Source organism: Bos grunniens, chromosome 10 (assembly GCF_055505025.1).
Source record: "Bos grunniens cultivar Pamir isolate PY7600 chromosome 10, Bosgru_T2T1.0, whole genome shotgun sequence".
In the NCBI taxonomy this organism is placed as follows: domain Eukaryota; kingdom Metazoa; phylum Chordata; class Mammalia; order Artiodactyla; family Bovidae; genus Bos; species Bos grunniens.
Window position 1 is genome coordinate 65,277,321 of NC_141174.1, and position 24,000 is coordinate 65,301,320.

The following is a 24,000-nucleotide window of genomic DNA, read 5'->3' on the forward strand; positions in this document are numbered from 1 at the left end:
ATGGTTAATAGTGAAAGTCACTCAGTCATGTCCCACTCTTTGTGATCTCATGGACGGTAGCCTGTCAGGCTCCTTCATCCATGGAATTCTCCAGGCAAGAATACTGGAGTGGGTTGCCATTTCCTTCTCCAGGGGATCTTCCTGACCCGGGCTTGAATCCAGGTCTCCTGCGTTGCAGGCAGATCTTTACCGTCTGAAATAGCTATTGCCAAATTACCATCAATTGAGGAAGTTTCTGGAGATCACCTTTTTCAAGGCTCAGTTATGTGTTTCCTTATTCTTAAGACATCCTTCCTCCATAGGACTTCTCCTTTCTTCTCACCAAGTAGAACTAATTCTTACCACTCCTAGACTTTCATAGCCCATTGTACTTTGCTAATGGTGTTTATTATAATCTACTTTCAATTACAGTTACCTGCATTTATAGCTGCTTTCCCCAGTTAGGTTGAATTGTTTTTTCTGCATTATTTAAGGTGGCTGAATTTCTTTGACCTGGTATTATTTCTTGGAGGGATCACATCAAAATCTCCCTAGACAGCTGATCTCTCTTTACCTCTGTCTCAACCTTTCCATGGCAAAAGTAAGGTCAGAGCCAGAACAAAGGACTTTTAAATGGTTTTCTTCTAGAAGGAGAAATCTTCAACCTCAGAGTTACATCAGCCAAATTGAGAATATTAGATATTCCTGTTAGTCATGATGTCTTAGGAAAATATTGAGATCTGTTGACTGTGATTGTCAGTGAATGGCAGCTAAGGAAAAAAAGGGAGCTTAAATAGATTGCAGAAATGTTTGATTCCTGAGACTTGTCACTAAATACAAAAAACATTTTAAAAATAGTTAAATCTTGAAACTAAAAAGGAATAACTGAAGGAGAAAAGATAATTTGATGAAATAAGAAATAGGTAGATAATTAATATGAATAGATTAAACACAGGTTGCGGAAATGAACAAATGGAGGAAGAACACATAGAATGTTTATCTGTGTATAGCACATGACTGAAATGACTCTGGTAACTGAAGATTTTTAAAATAACATTCATTTGTAATCTCTTCAGACTACCACATTAGTACATGTTAATTGAGGATAATTTGAAATTACTGAAAAAGAGAGCAAAAAATTCTACTAATGAAAATTATTGGCCATGATCATTTTAAAGTATGTCAGTTTTCCTGTTGAGCTACAGCACCATCCATGAATCTTAAAAGCACTGACTTGATCTTTGTGAAGCAGTAAAGTAGAAACATGGAGAAGGAAATGGCAGCCCACTCTAGCATTCTTGCCTGGAGAATCCCATGGGCAGAGGAGCCTGGTGGGCTACAGTCCATGGAGTTGCACAGAGTCGGACATGACTGAAGTGATTTAGCATGAAATAGACTATATGCTTTCAAGTCAGAAGACCTTGGTTTATCACCTACTAATTCTGTGTCCTCAAACAAGTTTACTTTTTGGAACTTGTTTCTGTGTCTGTAAAGTGGGCACAAAAAAGACTTTGCCATCACAGGGTTTATATTCCATTGAAAGAAGCAGGGAAAAACCAAATAAGTAAAAATATGAATAAAATTAATTTTAGGTAGCAAAAGATGTTTTGTGAAAAAAAAAAAAAGCAGAGTAAAAGAACAGAGTGGCATTGCAAGGGCAGATATTATTTTAAATTACGATGATTAAAGAATATTTCTCTGAGGAGGTGACATTCAAGCAGAGGGCTGAATTTGGGATAGAAGAGCCAGCCATTGGAGGCATGTAGAGAGATGGTATTCCAGCTAGAAAGAATGACAAGTACAAAGTCTTGTGCTAGAAACAAACTTTATTGAAGGGGAAACCTCAAGTAAATCCATTTTGGCATGAGGCAAGTGCCAGAATCTTGGAACGTGTTGTAGGCCAAAGAAGTAGAATTTGGACTTTATTCCAAGTTGAGCTCTCTGGGACTTGGATTCACATATTATGTAGAGTTTATTCCCAGTACCTGGCACATAATAAGTGCACTATAACTTGAGTTGATGAATATGTGAATTACACGTACAGGGAGAGGTTCAAGTTGCCACCATCTCTGAATTGAGTTTGAGTGATATACCCAAGACAAAGAGGTTGGTATCTTAGTTTACTTAGACTTCATGTTTTTAATGTACTTATTTATAACCAGAGTCTGAATATTAATGTATATACTATGATGCTTGGAATGATTCTGGGTACATGAAAGCATTTATTTTTTCTCATGGATAGAGTTTATTTATCATAAATCCTACTTTATTTTAAAATGTAGGTAGAAAAAATGAGATTCATTGATAATTAAAATATGACTCATTAATAGCTATTATATTTTAAATGTATGATTTAGAGATATTCTCCTCTAATTTTTATAATTTCACTTATTAAAAAAAGTTAGAAATTTAAGTCATGTTTTCTTGACTATAATACATGTTTCTCCCTTCTACTTCATGAGCTCAACTGTGCTGGATCTTATGCTATTTAAAGCTCATTTATTATTCTTTGCTTGGTTTTGTAGCCTCGAGCTGTGGCAGGCTTTCGAGGGACAGTTCGTTATGCATCAATCAATGCTCATCGGAACAGGGTAGGTGTCTGAACTAGAGTCATAGCTGTATGCGCATGCTGATGCTTGAATCAGACTGACTTCTTTACATTAGAGTACAGAGGTGTTAGTAATACTAAGGCATGGTAAGGTGTATAGTGGATATATAATAGATGTGTGCAGCTGCAGAGAAAATAAAATTGAATCTGGCAGAAAATATAATAGCTAATTATATATACATCTATGGGGAATCTTGTGTCCTTAATTAGATATAAGTAAGTATTAATACATTTATTAAAGAATTTTGCATAAATAAGACATCTGTGTTCTATTTCAAGAAGTTATTTGGGAATTCATATTATCAATACATAATGAAATGTAGGTCATCATTTTATCTGTAATATACATCTAATCTGTTATATACTCTCCATCAAACATTTGTTTTTATGAATATCTAAAATATAGAAACTTAAATTTTTCTTTCATCTTGAGTGAGTTGTTCATCTCTTTTTGGGTTAAATTTTAAAAACCTCTCTTTTTTTCTTACTTTTATCCTTTTATTTTGCTCTAATATTTTTTTTCCTCACCCTGAACTTTAGTTATGAGTAGGAAAGGTGAGTACTTTATGGATTCTCAATCCTTGAACTTGTTTGGACAGAGTTGGGAAATTTAACATATGATTCCTTGATAAAGAGAAATCTCTTGATTTTTGTTGCCTTATTCTTGTGCAGCCAAAACTGCTTTAATTAAAACTTGACTGATGCTAAATGTAATAGGACTAGAATCCTGTGGTTTTATATGCAATGCTTCAGTTACCTTGGTTTCTCAGGATGTAATTATAAATTGAAAATAGTTAAAGTATTTTTTTATCTGTGTGAAATACTCTGCTAAGCATTTGTAACTCATTTGATTTGATTCAGTGTGTTTTATTTTTTGGTATTTAGTTAATTATTCTATCTTGAAAAGAAAGTATTCATTCTCCAGATAGATTCTTGCAAAATTTTAGAAGTACTATGCTTTCTAATTAATTCAGTTATATGTTCACATTGGAATCTTTGAAATATGAAATTCATTTTGAGATAAGCATAAACATGTTCAGGGATCATAATATAAGCATTTCCAAAATAACTACTAGAAATAGATTATGTGTGTGTTTTTTTTTAATTTAAAGAGTAGAGATTTCTTCTAAAAGCCTTTCCAGCGTAGAGTGATCTATCAGCTGTTCTGTTAACCTGCTTATTAATGTTGATAGGGAAATTTGATCACATACTGCACTGGTTCTTACCCTTCTTTTCTGGTCCCAACACATCTGAGGAGTAGTATGCTTTATATGGTAGCATAGCTTCACAATACTGATTGTCAGTGTATATGGTGACAGAGGAATACGACTAGTAGAACCTTGAGAGATTGTTGTCTAGTTTAAAAATAATTCCCAGGTAACTCTAATATACTTCTTTCTTCCGTGCTCTGTGACCTTGATTTGATCATTTCTAAACTTAATGCACTGCATTTCTATTTTGAGGGTACCTAAATCTTAACCATTTTTGTTTGTTTTTTGTTTTCTTTTAAGTGAAAGCAGGTTTATTTAGAGAATTTGAAACTTAACATGAATAATTTCCAAACAATACAAGGACTTTTCAAAATACTTGAATACTGTTTACTTCATCTCATTGTTTTCCTGCATTTTAATCCTTTGTTAATATTTGTTTTATTGCAATGTGTATGTGCTCCATCACTCAATCATGGCCGACTCTTTCCAACCCCATGGATTGTAGCCCACTAGGCTCCTCTGTACATGAAACTTTCTAGGCTAGATTACTGAAGTGGGTTGTCATTTCTTACTCCAGGGGATCTTCCTGACACAGGGATCAAACCCATGTCTCCTGCTTTGGCAGGAGGATTCTTTACCACTGCACCACCTGGGAAGCCCATTTATCACAATACTTTGAAGAAATTATTTTACTTCTGGTTCTGTGGTTCTTACTGAGATCTTTGTCCATTTAATTCTTGTTGAAAGTGAAAAGTGAAAGTGAAATCACTCAGTTGTGTCCAACTCTTTGGGACCCCATGGACTGTAGCCTATGAGGCTCCTCCATCCATGGAATTTTCCAGGCAAGAGTACTGGAGTGGGTTGCCATTTCCTTATCCAGGAGATCTTCCCCACCCGGGGATAGAACCCCGGTCTTCCACATTGTAAGTAGATGCTTTTACCATCTGAGCCACCAGGGAAATTTGCATTTAATCGTCTTTTTTTTTTCTTGACTACTTTTGGTATCTTCTCTTTGTCTTTGGTGTCCTGTAGAAATGTTCAAATCTGCCTTGGTGTGGATTTCTTTATATTCATTCTCTTTGAGATTTGTAATGCTTCCTAAGGGCTTCCCTGGTGGCTCAGTGGTAAAGAATTTGCCTACCAATGTAGGAGACGTGGGTTCGATCCCTGAGTCAGGAAGATCCCCTGGAGAAGAAAATGCAACCCACTCCAGTATTCTTGCTGGAGAATCCTGTGGACAGAGGAACCTGGGCTATTTCAAATAATGATCTGGTGGGGTTTTATCTATAAGATTTCAAAGAGACCTAAATTTAAGGGTGCTTTTTTACCTTGAGAGGATTTTCATCTGATATGTCATTACTGCAGAATAGGATCACCCAGAAAACACCATTTCTGGACTTGGTTTCCTGGACCACATAGACAATATAAATTTAAACCCCAAATCTGAGTGAGGGTAACAGATTCTCAGGATGTTGTTTTTTGTTGTTGTTTTTGTTTTAAAAAAACACTATCTCTTTGATAGTGGTCAAATTTTACCAAGAATAAAATTATTGTAGTAATAACATACATACCAAATACTGCATTAAAGATAGCCCCTTGAGGGTCCTAGGTACATGGTGTGGGGAGAGGTGGGGCAGTGTCTCAGTTGCAACTCCTGTCTTGTGTAGGCTTAATGTTTTTACACCTGTCCCCTTCATGACTGATAAAACCCTGGTTGATAAACCTATGACAGATGCCTCCAAACAGCCAAAACCAAAGCTTCAGTCTTAGGTTGCTTTTCATGTTTCCAGCTTTCTTTTCCTTTTGGTTCTGAAGATTTTCTTTGCTGCTGCTTCATCTTTTTTTTATATTGTAGTAAAGAACACATAACATTCAATTTGCCGCCTTAACCATTTTGATATATACAATTAAGTAGTGTTAAGTATATCCACACTATTTTGCACCAGATTTCTACAACTTTTTCATTTTGCAACATTGAAATTCTGTACCCACTTAGCACTGACTCCCCTTCCCCCCCTTCTCTGAATTCCTTGGCAACCACCTTCCTTTACTAATTAATTAACTCATTTATTAATTAATGGGTTCTTAAACACATTATTTCCAGTATTTCTGGGTTTTTGGGTGTTCTTTATATCGAAAATTTTTCAGTAAATCTGTTCTACCATGTAGATTGTTTTATAGCTTTACAGATATGTAAATATACCTGCCAGATAGTTTTATGGAAAAATGAAAACACAATGGTTAGGCCTTAGACAATGTAATGAACTCACAGGAGCAGTAATGTAACGTGACTGAATTCTCTTTTGCTTATGAAGGAAATGGGAAGACATGATGACCTTTGGTCCTTGTTCTATATGTTGGTGGAATTTGTGGTTGGTCAGCTCCCTTGGAGAAAAATAAAGGACAAGGTAATTTTGAAAATGGAAGCATCAGTTTTGGTAGTGGAAGGAGTACAAATTTCTCCTGGGTAGGCATTTTTTGTTGAAAGTATACTTATGTATAAGAATTAACATTTTCCAACCCTTTCACTATATCCTAATATGTATATTTTTCTTTCTATGAGCTGATATTATAATTTTTTCTATGAAAATGCTAATTTAAGTACAACTGTCATTTCTGATTAAATTTTGAGCTCTCTTAGCTTTATTTTCACTAGTTCTCTTTTTTCTTTTTTAAAGTCAATTAGGTCTTTTAAGTGAAGTAAGTCAGAAAAAGACACATAACCATATGATATCACTTATAGTGTGGAATCTAAAATATGACACAAATGAATATCTACAAAACAGAGAAAACACTGATGGTTGCCAAGAAAAGAAATGTCAGTAGGCTTTTAGTTTTTAATTGTCACATTATATTGTTCAATTTTATATACCCTTGAGACTGTTACTGAGAGGCTCTTAATGTGTAGCTTCCAAGAGAAATTGACTTTGGTTCCTTTTCTCTTTATTTCCCAGGAACAAGTGGGCTCTATTAAGGAGAGGTATGACCACAGGCTTATGTTGAAACATCTCCCTCCAGAATTCAGCATCTTTCTGGAGCACATTTCCTCTTTGGATTATTTTACAAAACCAGACTACCAGGTAATCATCTTTGTGAGTTCTGTGGATTAATTCTTTTTTCTCTTTTAGTATTTATTCTTACCAAGCATTGTACCATTGAGGGTGTTGTAAATGAGTTAGGTGGTTCCTAGAATAATACTTTTTAAAAAATAGTACTGTTTTAATACATCATGAGAAATGTGGTTAAATTAACTGATGATGACATTATCCATGTCTGCACATGTGTGTGTTTTCTCCCTTCTGGATGAACATATGTCATTAAGAGTTTTAGATTTGTTTATCATGTAGCATTCTAACTGCTCCTGCTGTGATTCTTTTGGTAGTTTTGAATTGCTGATAGTTCAGATTATGTAAATCCTATATCTAATTTGTTGACCAGAAGGAAATGTCCAGATCAGGAATATATCTGTTGAGGGCTTGAGGGTTACATATCATGTGTTAACATGCTATGGGAGAGTAGTCAGTAAAGATTACTGGCTCCATTTTGTCTGTGGTCAGTGAAACGTTTCCTAAGAGCATCAGTTAGTGAGGCCTATTAGGGGTGACTAGGCTTACCATAAATTGCATATCAAACCCCAACCAGCTAAATTTCAGAAGATTCTGTTGCTCTCAAGGGAAACTTGGTCAGAGCTTAATGCAAGATAATCACTACTACTGAAAACATAAATTCAAGGCACACATTGATTAATAATAATATCAGTGTATAAGTTTTATCTACAAAGGACAACACATGGGCTTTACTGCCTGTTAATTTAAGTTTTAAAAAATTATTTATTTTTGGCTGTGCTGAGTCTTTGTTGCTGCATGGGCTTTCTCTTATTGTAGTGAGCAGGGGCTACTCTCTAGTTGCTGTGCGCAGGCTTCTCATTGCAGTGGTTTCTCTTGTTGCAGAGCGGTGGCTCTAGGGCTCACGAGCTTCAGTAGTTGCAGCACACGGGCTCAAAGGTTTCAGTTCACAGGCTCTAGATCACAGAGTGGTGATAATAGTGGTGGTGTATGGACTTTGTTGCACTGCAGCATGTGGTATCTTCCCTGACCAGGGATTGAACCCATGTCTCCTGCATCGGCACGTGGATTCTTTACTGCTGAGATACCAGAGAAGCCCTAGTGGAAGTTTCATATTCTAAAGTGTTGTCAGTGTCGAAGACTAAAAGACTGTCTACTGCACAGTGAACTTATTTGCATATAATAAATATTTCTTTGTGAAAAATGCAGTTTTTGTATAATATATAAATAGAATATAAAGCAGAGAGGCAACATACAGTCTTGAGTCCTTAGAGATCTTAAGTAGGTGAGCCTGTGTTGTTCTTTTCTATGTGGCTATTTGGGTTATAACATATAGGCTAACAAATGGCAAAACTACATTGTATATGAGTCACTTTGGAATATGTTCTCATATTTATATTTTATATATGGATTTTTTAAAATGTGTAGCGTTCACATTACTTGCAATGAAACAATGAAGTTTTACTTGTAAGACTAGAATCAGGAGGAGCCAGAAATTGTTCCAACTTTCTCATCTTGGGTGGTAATAATTTTTTTATTGACAGTTTGATGTATTAGTTCCACAGCAAAAAAAGTTTTTAATTACATTCTCTGCTTAGTTATGCCTACATTCCAAAGAAGACTATAATGTTCACCAGCTAAAGTTTGAAACTTAGACCTACAATTTAAATTTACAAAATATTGTTCTCTGGTTTTTCATTTGGACATTCTTTTAGAGGCTTCTCTGTTATTCTGTCGCCTGATAACGATAGAAAATATAGTAATTTCCCTATTTTAGAAAAGAGAGAGCAGACATAACATTTTCATAACATTTTCTGATTCTTCTTTGCTCTTTGATCTTCCGTAAGCAGTGAGTAGGAGCAGAGGGCAGGTAGATGGGAGAAGGATAATTGGGGAAAAGGTGTTGGTGACTAAAAGATGTTCTGATGACTAGTATCAGTGTGATACCAGGTCCAGAAAGATCTGACCTTTGCACTTTCTGATTCCTGCTTTCCTCACAATGCCCTGCTGCAGTCTTCATTTTCAGAAAAATTACTCTACTTTGAATGTTCTTGTGAATTAATGGTGTCTAATGGTTAATATTATAATTTGGAATTCATTCCTGAATTTGAGTTTAATTACTGTTCTTTCAAAATTTTAAATTCCTTACTGAACAACCAGTGTAGTTAAAAACAGCAACAAACCTTCTCCAGCAGCAATCCAAAACCATGCCAGTACTTAGTGTGACTGCTTCCCTAGCTATATCAGAGGTCAGATAAACAATATGTCTCCAACTTTGTATGTTCTGAGACAGGACCAAAGGGAATATATTTCATAATCAAGGTGTTAAATGATGTTGTTTTCCAAAGCCACTTTTACTGTGAATGTCTGTGGTTTGTGAATTCTTAAAAATCATAGTTTCTTGCCAGAGAATATCATTATCTTAACAAGTTGCATGTTGTCGGCACCCTACCAGTAACCAGTGGTGCTCGCCCTTGTAGCACGTGCAGACCAAGAGAGTTGATGCTGTCTACTGGGAATCTTATGCACGTCTCAGTTTCAATAAAGGCTGACATTCGCTTTTGGAAAGCACTATGGTGTTTGGGGAAATTACATCCAAACTTTACTTAGTACGTCCCTACTGGCTTTTAAATCCTGGAGGTACAGCTGTGTCTTACTTTGTTTTTATTATCCCATACTCTCCTGACACTGTGCCTGGCACCTAAATTTTCAACAAATGCTAAGAAAATTGAATCGTACTTTGCCTAATAATCTCCTGCTCAAGAAATGTAAGAAAAATCAGCTCTCATGAATACATAAATCCTGTTTTCTGTCTGTTAAACTGAAGGGGAAGATGTTAAAATTGTAGTTAAATTAGAGTAAATGTATCTTACTATGAGTACGGTCAACCCTTGATATCGGCAGGGGATAGGTTCCAGGCCCCCGGGGATTACTGGTCCTCAACTCCCTCATATAAAACAGCATAATACTTGTATATAACTTTCGCACATCCTGTCATATACTTTAACTCATCTCTAGATTGCTTGTAAAACCTCAGTTCAGTTCAGTTCAGTTGCTCAGTCATGTCCGACTGTTGGGGGCCAGAGTGAGGTACTTCGCCCATGGCAAAGGTCATGAGGAAGGAGGCTCGACATACGCAAAGGCGGGATCGAGCCTCAGGAGTCCCCCTGGAAATCCTCGAGCGTCTACCCCCATAACCAGAGCCTGCCTACTTTACTACTTTGTGCTCTTACCTACACCTCTGACTTTACGGGGGGCTGTCCCCCACGACCTCTTTCGGAGAAGGAGTTAACCTAGAGATCCAGTTAATAATAATTCCTGGGCGTGATAAGACTGTTTTAACCTACAAACTCCTCTGAAGGTTCTCTAGCCTGCCTGACAGGCTTGTCTGGCCACATGTGATTGCTCACAGCCTCCCAACCGTGAGAGGCACGAGATGCTTTAAACCTTCTAAAAACAGGTTCCTTAGAAAAGTTAGAAAACTATTAGTATAAGTATAATGGGCTGATTAGAAACTGTATTGGTGAAGGGTTTTTCATTTGTTGAGCCAATGTTTGTTGCTAAGTCTCCACATCCCCTGCCCTTACACACATTAATGAATATATAGAAGAAATAAGTATTAACCTTTGATATTAATCACATTAGACCTTAGGCTATGTAAATTCTTTCCTTAACTAAAACCCACTACACCCTCACCCTGTAGGAATGTAACTTCATTTGGGTGGCGTCTGTTTTGAGAATAATCAGCCCTGGAGAAATAAGTGTCCTGATTGACCGACCACTGTCACAAGGAGAGGGTTGTAAATTGTCAGCAGGCCCCCCTGGCCAGAAGATGATGTAACACCCCTAAGACCTCTGTATACATTTGTGTGAAGCACCTGACTTTAATAAAAGTCAGGACTGCTGTCCCCACGTGACTTTTGTATAACATCTCAGTGTATAAAAACAGACTCTGGAAAATAAAGAATTGGGATCAGTTTCTCGAAATACTGGTCTCCCCATGTCTCTCTGTCTCTCACTCTGGCTGAGTCTCCATCTGGAGCGCGGAACCCACCATGCTTACTAATTATGCCTGGGCTTCTAAGATCCGACCGGGGAGGCCTCAGTGTCTCCTCTCCTTCGGGAGAACAGAAGGACGCCTGTGGCCTACGTAAGTGGTGCAAACTTCTTGTCTTGAAGTTTTATTGGTCTCCCGCGTAAACCAAGCTACTCAGCCTCTTTTCTCCACTGAATTTTCCTACTGAGCTATCCTCATTCTATCACTCTTTATATCCTTAATTAACGTTTAATTAAGCAATTGTTTCCTGATCTTCGCCTACGCCGTCTCTCCTTCGAATACCCTGGATCAGCCGGGGCTGGTCCCCGGCATCCGACTCTTTGCGACCCCATGAATCGCAGCACGCCAGGCCCCCCTGTCCATCACCAACTCCCAGAGTTCACTCAAACTCATGTCCATCAAGTCGGTGATGCCATCCAGCCATCTCATCCTCTTTCACCCCCTTCTCCTCCTGCCCCCAGTCCCTCCCAGCATCAAAGTCTTTTCCAATGAGTCAGCTCTTCGCATGAGGTAGCCAAAGTACTGGAGTTTCAGCTTCAGCATCAGTCCTTCCAGTGAACACCCAGGACTGATCTCCTCCAAAATGGACTGGTTGGATCTCCTTGCAGTCCAAGGGACTCTCAAGAGTCTTCTCCAACACCACAGTTCAAAAGCATCAATTCTTCAGCACTCAGCTTTCTTCACAGTCCAACTCTCAAATCCATACATGACCACTGGAAAAACCATAGCCTTGACTAGACGGACCTTTGTTGGCAAAGTAATATCTCTGCTGTTTAATGTTATCTAGGGTGGTCATAACTTTCCTTCCAAGGAGTAAGTGTCATTTAATTTCATGACTGCAGTCACCATCTGCAGTGATCTTAGAGCCCCAAAAATAAAGTCTTCCACTGTTTCCCCATCTATTTCCCATGAAGTGATGGGACCAGATGCCATGATCTTAGTTTTCTGAATGTTGAGCTTTAAGCCAACTTTTTCACTCTCCTCTTTCACTTTCATCAAGAGGCTTTTGAGTTCCTCTTCACTTTCTGCCATAAGGGTGGTGTCATCTGCATATCTGAGGTTATTGGTATTTCTCCCGGCAATCTTGATTCCAGCTTCTTCCAGCCCAGCGTTTCTCATGATGTACTCTGCATAGAAGTTAAATAAGCAGGGTGACAATATACAGACTTGACGTACTCCTTTTCCTATTTGGAACCAGTCTGTTGTTCCATGTCCAGTTCTAACAGTTGCTTCCTGACCTGCATATAGGTTTCTCAAGAGGCAGGTCAGGTGGTCTGGTATTCCCATCTCTTTCAGAATTTTCCACAGTTTATTGTGATCCAAACAGTCAGAGGCTTTGGCATAGTCAATAAAGCAGAAATAGATGTTTTTCTGGAACTCTCTTGCTTTTTCGATGAGCCAGCAGATGTTGGCAATTTGATCTCTGGTTCCTCTGCCTTTTCTAAAACCAGCTTGAACATCTGGAAGTTCATGGTTCACGTATTGCTGAAGCCTGGCTTGGAGAATTTTGAGCATTCCTTACTAGCGTGTGAGATGAGTGCAATTTTGCGGTAGTTTGAGCATTCTTTGGCATTGCCTTTCTTTGGGATTGGGATGAAAACTGACCTTTTCCAGTCCTGTGGCCACTGCTGAGTTTTCCAAATTTGCTGGCATATTGAGTGTAGCACTTTCACAGCATCATCTTTCAGGATTTGAAAGAGCTCAACTGGAATTCCATCACCTCCACTAGCTTTGTTCGTGTGATGCTAAGGCCCACTTGACTTCCGATTCCAGGATGTCTGGTTCTAGGTGAGTGATCACACCATCGTGATTATCTGCGTCGTGAAGATCTTTTTTGTACAGTTCTTCTGTGTATTCTTGCCACCACTTCTTAATATCTTCTACTTCTGTTAGGTCCATACCATTTCTGTCCTTTATCAAGCCCACCTTTTCATGAAATGTTCCCTTGGTATCTCTAATTTTCTTGAAGAGATCTCTAGTCTTTCCCATTCTGTTGTTTTCCTCTATTTCTTTGCATTGATCTCTGAGGAGGGCTTTGTTATCTCTCCTTGCTATTCTTTGGAACTCTGCATTCAGATGCTTATATCTTTCCTTTTCTCCTTTGCCTTTCGCGTCTCTTCTTTTCACAGCTATTTGTAAGGCCTCCCCAGACAGCCATTTTCCTTTTTTGCGTTTCTTTTCCATGGGGATGGTCTTGATCCCTATCTCCTGTACAATGTCACAAACCTCAGTCCATAGTTCATCAGGCACTCTATCTATCAGATCTAGGCCCTTAAATCTATTTCTTGCTTCCACTGTATAATCATAAGGGATTTGATTTAGGTCATACCTGAATGGTCTAGTGGTTTTCCCTACTTTCTTCAATTTCAGTCTGAATTTGGCAATGAGGAGTTCATGATCTGAGCCACAGTCAGTTCCCAGTCTTGTTTTTGCTGGCTGTATAGAGCTTCTCCATCTTTGGCTGCAAAGAATATAATCAGTCTGATTTTGGTGTTGACCATCCGGTGATGTCCATGTGTAGAGTCTTCTCTTGTGTTGTTGGAAGAGGGTGTTTGCTATGACCGTTGTGTTCTCTTGGCAAAACTCTATTAGTCTTTGCCCTGCTTCATTCCGTATTCCAAGGCCAAATTTGCCTGTTAACCCCAGGTGTTTCTTGACTTCCTACTTTGGCATTCCAGTCCCCTATAATGAAAAGGACATCTTTTTGGGGTGTTAGTTCTAAAAGGTCTTGTAAGTCTTCATAGAACCGTTCAACTTCAGCTTCTTCAGCATTACTGGTTGGGGCATAGGCTTGGATTACTGTTATAATGAATGGTTTACCTTGGAAACGAACAGAGATAATTCTGTTGTTTTTGAGATTGCATCCAAGTACTGCATTTCGGACTCTCTTGTTGACCATGATGGCTAATCCATTTCTTCTAAGGGATTCTTGCCCACAGTAGTAGATATAATGGTCATCTGAGTTAAATTCACCCATTCCAGTGAAATATAAATGCTTGAAACTAGTTGCTGGTAAATTTAAGTTTTGCTTTTGGGAACTTTCTGGATTTTTTTTAATATATTTAATTTGGTTGGTTAAATCCTCAGATACAGAACCTGTGGATTGTTTTTATTAGCTTTCGAAAGTATAGCAACTATAAGAGACAAGTGCTAGGCCAAGAATCTCCTCTGGTGATAAAATTGTATAGAACCATAAAATCACACAGTTTAGTTCAGTTCAGTCGCTCAGTTGTGTCTGACTCTTTTCAACCCCATGAACCACAGCATGACGGGCCTCCCTGTCCATCACCAACTCCCGGAGTTCACCCAAACCCATGTCCATTGAGTGGGTGATGCCATTCAACCATCTCCTCCTCTGTTGTCCCCTTTTCCTCCTGCCCTCAATCTTTCCCAGCGTCAGGGTCTTTTCAAATGAGTCAGCTCTTCACGTAAGTACAGCTAAAACTGGTGAAATTCGATAAACTCTCTGGATTGTAACAATGTTATTCTCCTGTTTTAGACATTGTACTCTAGTTATTTAAGATATTACCATTAAGGCAAACTAGGTAAAGGGAACTTCTTTGTACTGTTTTTATGATTTCCTATGAATTTATATTTCAAATTCTAAGTTTTTTTAAAAAGTGCTGGGTGAACTTTTTCAGAAATGTAGATAGTGATAAAAATATTCAGTCTTGCTGTTGCCATCTTATGATTTAAATAAATCCTTTTAAAGTGTTTTGAGAAAGAGAGCTATTTCTGAGAGTTGCCTGGGGCAGTTTTATCTATCTTGAATTCCTCCACATCAATGAGCAAATTGAGAAGACTAATGAAACCCATAAATATACACATCATTGGTGAGCCTGAAAGTAAAATGTATCGATGAGCCATTTCATACACTGCCAGAGGATTGCTAACATTAAAAGACATGAGCGAGGAAGCCATCCAGGTGTCCTTAATCTTGATATACTTTCCAGGTTTAGGAACAGGACTATTTATACAGTGCTTCCATCAAAATTCAGCAGGCTTGCCTCTTGCTTTGGGGGACTTAGAGGTGTTTTAGGCTCCCCTGACTCTAATAACAACAGAGTTAAATTTTTAGAAGGTACAGATGGGCTGCTTTTGAAACAAACAAGAGGCTGATCTAGAGAGTAACAAGGGGGAACGTCCCATAAAATAAGGTGTTGGAAGGTTTCTCACTCGTTCTCTCTTAGGCTGCCCACGTGAGCTGAGCCCTAAAAAATGGGACTATAATGGCCACATGGAGAGCAAAAACAGGAGGAAGAAGGTTATAAGCAAGAGGAAGAACATGTGCATATAGAGTGTGGTAAATGAGGGGAGAGAGTAGTTTGAGATGAGGTTGCAAAGGAGGGCAGAAGCCAGGTGATACAGGGCCTTGCCAGTCTTGTTGGGCATTTCAGTTTATTCTGGTGCAACAGGAAGCCCTGCAAGTCTAACAAACAGGAACATGGTGATCCAGTATGTGTTTGAAGAGGATTGCTTTTGTAGTTGTGTGTGTTCAAATGAGGCAGAGAGTTAGAGACTACTTAGGAAGGCATTGAGAGAGACTGAGCTGTACCTTGGAAAGAAATATTTTAAAAATCAGTGTTTTAACACCACAGGTTTTTTTTTGTCTTTGCTCACAAAACAGTGTAGTTAAGTTGGGCCTCTCTCTTGGGCAACTCTAGTGGTACCTTGAACAACCAGGTTCCACCCATATTTTAACTCTGCTATCTTTAATCCATGGCCTTTACAGTCATCAGGAAAGGGAAGAGCAAGTATAGATAATGGTTTGGGGGTTTAAGAACAGACCTGGAAGTGATCTGAGCACTTTGGCTGGTACCCTGTTACCAGAACTACATCACATTGGCTCAGTTCTAATTGCAAGAGAGGCTGGGAGGTGGCGCCTTCCTGGGCAGGAGGCAAGGGAACCGTGATGGTCTTGACTTGGGTATAAGCAGTGGAGATAGAAGTGGATGAATTCCTGCTTTCCCTCTTCTAATTATCTCCTTCATTCTCAGTTGTACTTAATGTGTATCAGCTTTATTGGACCCCTCAGTGCAGTCAGATGGGACTCCTGGCCCTTCTTCCAGCTTGTCCTGCCTGGAATGCCTGTGTTTTATAATGCTGCTTGCTTGTCTTATGAAGTTGAAGGCCCGACTCAGATGCAACAGTCTCCTCTGATTGCTTTCAGACAGGAACGGTTTCTTACGCTAAACTCTGAGAACAGTACTTTGTTGTGTCACCTTTCTAGATAAACTCCGTTAGAGCCAGGACCTTGCACATTTAACTCAGTTTTCTCAAGAAATTAGCACAGTGACAGTCATTTAATGAAAGTTTGCCAAATTGAACAAACTCTGCTTAATCTGATTATTGCTTCTGTTAAATGCAGACACTCTGGAGACAAGACTGCTTTGTTCATTCTTGCATTCCTAGCACCCAGCATCTTAGGCATTCAGCGTATGTCTGAGCCAATGAATGGGTATTTGATGTAACTATAGAATACAATAGAGTCACAGAATACCCATATTTACTAGACTCACTTAAATTCAGCTGCACATTCAGGAGATGGAGCAGTTTAATGGTGTCTGTGATTCTGCCTGTGCTTTGGCTCAGCCAGCCATGCCGTCCTGAGGGTGAGGGTGCAGAGCCCTTGTGAATCTGCTGTTGCCTCACGCTGTCACTCATCAACAGCAATCAGGCTGTACTGAGTGTGATTCTTATGTTTAAAAGAAAAGTAGTTTGGGGGTACAGTATAGCCCCTAAATGTAGGTAGCTTCATTCACATTCATCTGAAGAAATAGAAGTCTCTCCCAATGCTGAGGGAAAAACGAGCTATTTTGCATCTAGTACAACTACTGTCCTGTACTTTGTGGGCATCTTAAGAAGCTTTCAAGGATAATTTCAATTTTATACTGTTTTTGCCTTGCCTGTTGTATGGTCACACCACTTAACATGGCTCTTCTCTTGCTCTCTGCACATCCCCTGTTCAACCAGTTCTTGCTTCCCACCTATACCCTTCTCACAGGAACATCCTTGCCCCCTGCCCCAGCTAGTGATTGTTCTAGTCCTTAGCCAAGAATGATTCTGCTTCCTTGTTTATTAAAGAGAGCCATCAGCCCTTGTGATGGTTGTAAATCTGAGGGCTCTGAGGGATTTGCCCCAGTTGCTGGTTTCCCTGGTAACTGCTGAACCAATCTGATGTCAGTTTCCCCTGCAAGTGGTAGCCTCCTTCACCCCTTAGGAGTGACGATTGCTGCCGTGGTCTGCCTGCTGTCTGCCAGGCACTGCGAGGTGTTGCTCCAGGACCATTTTGCTGCGGATGTGTAAGATATCCTATCCAGTAAACCACTGATATCTCTGTCACTGTCTCTTGGCTCTTTCTTCAGTCTTGAGGCATGGCAATTACAGGGTTTGCAGGTTTGCAGAGTACAGCCTGCTGACCGGCTGTAACTCTTACGTGGTAGAAATGACACTGAGTTTAAAAGATCTGTTTCAGCTGGAGCTTTGCTACACACCATTTGTATGGCTTTCCTAAGCCTGTTTTCTTTTTCACCTGTGAAATGGTGAAAATACCTACCCCACAGTGTTGTTAGGATATAAATGAGATAATTGTGAGACTGTTTTATGAATTGTAAAGCATCATGTTAACCTGAAGAGGTTTTATATGTCCCCCAGGGACACCGCATTTGCTTACAATTATCTTACTTTTCATTCTTGTATTCTACTCAGCATTACTTATATGTTATTAATATTAATAAGAGAATTTCTTATGCTGCTTTGTCCTGTTAAGGCAAAAAGGAAATGTTGCTTATCTTTTTCACTGGGCATTTTAGGAGACATCTTAAAGCTTAGACATTGCCAGTCTACCTCGTGGGCTGATGAGCACCTGAAAAATGACCTTGGTAACAGGCAGCACAGTGGCTGAGGCTGCCTCATGCTGTGTCAGCTGCCCTGGGGCAGCCAACCAGGGGGCACTCCTGAGTTGTTCTAGTATCTTATAAGTGATGAAAACAGCCTAAAACTCTGCAGCTTCTTCAACTCATTCTCTTTATTTGATCTCTCTTCTTTTTTCGGTTCTTTTCTCCAAAGGATGCAGTTTGTTTTGTTTTGTTTTGTTTTCCTCTACCAATGCTGCTAAAAAATTCCTGGAAGAGAGAAATGTAGAACCTTTCTTTTCCTCTATTGCATCTACTTATCACTGAAGTGAGGCACTTTCTTTTGCTGTAATCTATCTTTGAAACAGCCAAGACAGCATTGCCATTGTGCTCTACTGGTTAAGTGCTTTATTGATCCATTAATTTACCATTTATTAACTGATTATTCAGGAATCAGACTTCTCAGTCCCCAATATCACATTGCAAATAGTTCTTGTTTTTACAGTAATTGGACTTTATCTGCATTTTCTTTGAAAGGGCAAACTGGGGTTTCATGTGGAGGTAAATATGAAAAGCTGTCGATTCACTTGTGCTAAGGATAAGGAGAGGGGACATAATGCTCCCTCAGGTACTATGTCTTTGTCAGATGACTGATCACCATGAAGAATAAGGTATTCCATGTGGCAGGAGCTGCGCCATGCATTTTTGTGGACTACACCTGCTTATGTATACAATTAACTTATTTTAGATAATGCATTTCTGTTCAATTTTTTCTTGTTATTGAAAGCAATACATGTCATAAAAGAAGTTTGGAAATTACAGAAAAGTAGAAAATCAAAATTAATCAGAATCTAATTGCTCAGACGTAGTACTTGATTTTTATGTACTTTGTGTCTTGAATAATTTGCTTTAGAAAAAACATTGTATTGTATATCCCATTAGAATTAGGATTAAGAGAAACAACTACCTCTTATTTGTAAGTGCACCTGGATAGACAGTTGACACAAATAATCAACAATGGTAACCACATAAAAAATAACACTGCACTGTTGTCTATCTAGACCTTGCTCAGGCCCTCCCTCTTCTTTTCTCCACACCCCCCACCCCAGTCTCCTTCCCCCAACCTCCCTCCTGTCCCTACTTCCATTCAAGGAAGATTCAGCTTCCCAGTGATGTTAATGCTTCTAGAGTTTCTCACACTGTTTTACCGATTTCTCCTATTGCAGCAAAGTATAAGCATGTTCTCAAGAGGTCTGGGACCAGTCTTAAAATGTCAGCCATGAGTCCACAACTTCTCTGCATTCTGATTTATCCTAAAGGTTCCTATGAATTTTGCTTTCTAACTTCCTGTGTTCATTGTATTATAAAATATATTAAGTGTCTTATCTCTGAGTAAAATTCTCTAGGAAACTGTGCCACATTTATCAAATGACTTTTAAACTCTCTGGTATATGGCTGCATCCCCTGAGGGTACACATTACCCTAATTTGAGAAACCTGGACTCTGTAGATAAGTTTGTATTTTCTAAGAATATATTATTAAATAAAAGAAGTAAAGGAGTCAGATGTATACTTCTGCTGCTGCTGCTAAGTCGCTTCAGTCGTGTCCGACTCTGTGCGACCCCATAGACGGCAGCCCACTAGGATCCCCCATCCCTGGGATTCTCCAGGCAAGAACACTGGAGTGGGTTGCCATTTCCTTCTCCAATGCATGAAAGTGAAAAGTGAAAGTGAAGTCGCTCAGTCGTGTCCAACTCTTGGCGACCCCATGGACTGCAGCCCACCAGGCTCCTCCACCCATGGGATTTTCCAGGCAAGAGTACTGGAGTGGGGTGCCATTGCCTTCTCCAGGCAGATGTATACTAGATTCCAGTAATTCTCAATGGAGAGATACAGATCATACCTTCCTAGAGGGAAGTGTCAGAATCATCTGGAAGGTTTCTTCAGATTTTGTTCTGCTTCCTTTTCAGTTTGAGAAAAAGGAAACAGGAAAAAGAAACAGGAGCACAATGAGCTCCTGTTCTGATTGGAAAAGTCCTTGACCTGTCCTGTTTATCCCATCCCAATCTGTTGAAGTTTAGCATTTGGAGCAACCATAGTCCTGAATTAGAAAATTATTCTGCTGCATTTGAAATGTTTTGCTCTTTAAGGTATCTGCAGAGCTCTAATCATCTGACCATTTGTTCTCAGTAGGGTGCCTTCAGTGCTTCAGTGCTTTTAGCTCTCCTCCTGTTTCCTTTGTTCTGTGCCCTGCATCCTTCCTGCAGGTTTCCAGTATCATCATCATAGTAACGAGCTATTTCTTGCTTGAGGCCCAATGGCATAAATGCTACATTTCTAAAACATTCAATACTATAATAAATGTAAGGAATTCCATGATAAAAGGACATCTGGCAATAAAAACTGTTTAGAGCCGTCCCTGTCACCACCCAGTACCAGCACAGCACTGAGCAGTAGCAGTCTGAGTACTCACGCAGCAAGGCAGATGCTGACCCCACGACCAGGGACTCCACTTTTCAGGAAAGAAGCGTCTCACTTTATGGGACCTATGAAAACCTCAGGGTCCAGAGTCAGGAAAGGGGTCCAAAGTCTGCCTCTTTCATTCTTACATGTGTAGGGTTTCAGTCCATTTCCCTTTCATCCTTTGTTTTCTGAAGCCTCTACCTCTGACAATTTGGGAAAAGTCTGAGCTGTAACACAGATAGTTTATGCCAAGAAAAACAGGCCAAAATAAAAATTCCCAGGTTTTATAACTAGGCCTTTCCCAATTCATTTTAACTTGTAGTTTTCTTTTCTACATTTATTATTTTTTTCTTTGAGACTTAGACAAAAAGATCATGTGAATCTGATAGTAAATATTATTACAAATAAAAGTTTATTCTTTAACAGTTTTTAGATACTATTTAAGGGATCTTCACCCACAATTCCAACATGGTTTTTTTCCTCCATACCACCAAGCAATTCTCTGACACCAGCTGAGTTCCTAAAATTCAACTCAGTTCTGACACCATCTACCCAGAGATAAGTAGTATCAATTTCCACAGGTTAATGACTTATTTCCAGGAGACTGCCCTCCACTTCAGAGCAAGTCCTAGCTGTCATGTGTATTTCTGACTGAATGGCTGTAAGTTATGAGGGTCCCATGACTCCCTCCTTGAGTTTGATTAACTTGCTGGAGTGGCTCCCAGGTTGTGGGAAACCAGTTTTCCACTAGATTACCATTTCATTACAAAGGGTATAACTTAAGCAGCCAGATAGAAGAACTGCATATAACAAGGTATGAGGAGAGGGTGTGGAGCTTTCCTGCCCTCTCTAAGGCACCATTCTCTGAGCACCTCCACATACTAACCAACCCAGAAGGTCTCTGAACCCTATACTTTGGGTTTTTATGGAGGTTTCATTACATAGGTATGATTTATTAAATCATTGACCACTGGTCATTTAAAAATTTTTTTGTTTTTGTTTTTTAACTTTTTAGTTTATTTTGGAGTATAGTTTGATCAACAGTGTGTTGTACAGCAGTGATTCAGTAATACATGTACATGTATCTATTCTTTTTGAAATTCTTTCTCCCTTTAGATTGTTATATACTGTTGAGCAGAGTTCCCTGACCCTTGGTAATTTATTCAACCTCCAGCTGCCTTCCTTCCCCTGGAGGACACAGGTATGGGACTGAAAGTTCCAACCCTCTCATCATATGGTTGATTCCTCTGATGAGCGGCCTCCATCCTTTGGTGCTTTCCAAAAGTCACCTTAGTAACATAAACCCAGTTATGGTAGAAAGGAGCTTGTTATGAATAAGAAGACACCCATTTCCCCTTTATGGCTCTGAAGTGATTTCAGGAACTGAGGACTAGAGATCAAATACTATTACAAAAAGTGCTCCCATTGCTCTTATCTCTCAGAAAATTTCAAGAGTTTGGGGAACTGTGAGTCAGGAACTGTGGACAAAGACCAAATATATATGAGAAATATATTTTGGGTCTTCTAAATGACCAGATATATATTTCATATAAATCACAATATGACACTCTTTGATAGAAGGCATTATGTTCGATACAGTGATGAACAAGATGAGCCATGTACCAGCCTCTTGGAGCCTGCAATCTGGGTGAAATCAATTAAATAATCAGAAATAACTGTTAAGTTTATAATTGATAGCATTTGACTGTCTCCTTATTGAGGTGGTTTCTTTACTTGGTCAACACCACATACCCATTTCTTGCCTCACTGGCCACTCCTTGGTTTCATTTGCTGAGTCCACCTCATCTTTCCATCTAAATGTTGCAATGCCCTTGGCCTTAGCCCTTGCAGCCTACTCTACTTAGATCATATCATCTAGTCTATGGTTTTAAATAATACCTAGTAATATCAATACACTGATGACTCTCAAATTTGTATCTGTATTCCCTATTCCTCTCTAAACTCCATAAAACTTTAAACATCCCAATCCTCAGATTCACTACTTTCCATCTCATTAAATGGTACCACCATTTATCCGGGAGCTCAGGTCAGAAATACAAATTTTTCTTTATTCTTTCTTTACTTTTACAGCTTTCATCTACTCTGTCAGTAAGTTCTGTTGGCTCTACAAACTATGTCCTAATCCTACCACTTCTTATCACCTCCACTGTTCCCACTCAGGTTCAGTGACAGTAGCCTCCTAACTGGTCATCTGATCCTGGCACCCTCATCCCCCTCCTTATTTATGGCATCTGTTCTCCACTTCTTAGTCAGAGCAATATTTTTGAAGCCTGAAACAGACCCTTGTAAAAACCCTCCAGTGAAGAAGTACTGATTTCAGGTCTGGGGCAGGAAAAGTGCAAGGTGAATCTATGAGGGTAGGATACTAACAGTAAGAGAAGTGATGAGAGTTTAATCCAGTTTTAACTATAAAATTGAAAATGTTGCATACTCTCAAACAGTAAAGGAAGATCTTTATGAAATTTTTCTCAATATTACACCAGACTTTTGGAATTTAAAGACAAAAAGTCAAAGAATGTATAATATAAAGCAATAGCAGATTTTCTTTTTGATAGTTTGTGTGCACATACACATAGTTTAAGAATTTTTCAAACCAGCGAAAACATTCTCAGAAAGCACAACAAAGTTTTATATACCTCTTAACCCAGATATACCAACTGTTAACCTTGGTCACTTAAGTTGAAGCATATAAAAATGTTCCAAAAAAAAATGGGTCATTTAGATGATTGAAACTCAATGCACACATACACATATAATACATATTTCCCTTTGCGAAATCATCACAAAGTAGTATGATGCTTCATTATCTTCCTACATAAAATACATTATCCTACATAACTAAAAATCTGTATCTCAGCTGAGAAAAATCAATGCTAATTGAACATCATCATCCTTATGTAGTCCTTATTTACACTCCCCTATTTGTATCATCAGGCTTTTTTAAAAAGTGATACTACCAAACTAATTTAAGAGTCTGGGGTGCTTTTCTTATAGAATAAAGTGACTATGTTTACTGTTGGCTTACTCCAGTTTTTTCCTTTTGTGATTTAGCTTCTTACATCCGTGTTTGACAACAGCATCAAGGCCTTTGGAGTAATTGAAAGTGATCCTTTTGACTGGGAGAAGACTGGAACTGATGGCTCCCTCACCACAACCACTACTTCCGCCACTCCTCAGCTGCACACCCGTTTGACCCCTGCAGCCATTGGGTATGTCCCGAACAGTGTTCAGCAGTGTCTTTTTCCTAGATGCATTCTCGTAGCAGAAATGTCTTTTATTTCATCCAGGTTGCCTTAGATAACCAAATGCGAAGACACAGGGATGCCTTTGGGTTTCCTGGAATTAACATTGCTCTTATACATGACTTTGTTCACCTTTACTTTTCTTAGAAAGTACTTACAGGTTATACCGTGAAATGGCCGCTTAGAGCTTGTGTTGCTTGTTAATGTCAGATGTACAGAAGGTTTTCTTCTAAATGCAAAGGGGCATTTGTTGCATTTACTACTAAAGAATATATGAGGTCCTGGAAACAACAGCCACGGTTATTTCTAACTATCTTCTGCTTAAGTGTAGTGGGAACAAAACATGTAGCTATTCCTCTTATGAAACTCATTAATTTTCAGAGTGTATTAGAAAGAGGTTAGTATTATTTTTGTTATTTAATGTTTTTTTCTCTACATATGCATTCATACATTTGCTTTTGTTATTTATTTGGAGGAAGTTGTCTCTTTTTCTGACCTCCC

At 38.9% G+C, this 24,000-nt stretch overlaps 1 protein-coding gene across 10 annotated transcripts in view; it reads left to right on the top strand.

The window, feature by feature from the left end:
• TTBK2 (tau tubulin kinase 2) overlaps nt 1–24,000 on the top strand; it is a 135,753-nt gene that overhangs the window by 82,720 nt on the left and 29,033 nt on the right. For all 10 annotated transcript variants that reach the window (XM_086321686.1, XM_086321681.1, XM_086321684.1 and 7 more), the window contains 4 exons: nt 2,505–2,570; nt 6,114–6,206; nt 6,753–6,878; nt 23,309–23,466. In XM_086321686.1, coding sequence (XP_086177812.1) covers nt 2,505–2,570; nt 6,114–6,206; nt 6,753–6,878; nt 23,309–23,466 — 443 coding nt within the window. The remainder of the gene's footprint in view (nt 1–2,504; nt 2,571–6,113; nt 6,207–6,752; nt 6,879–23,308; nt 23,467–24,000) is intronic.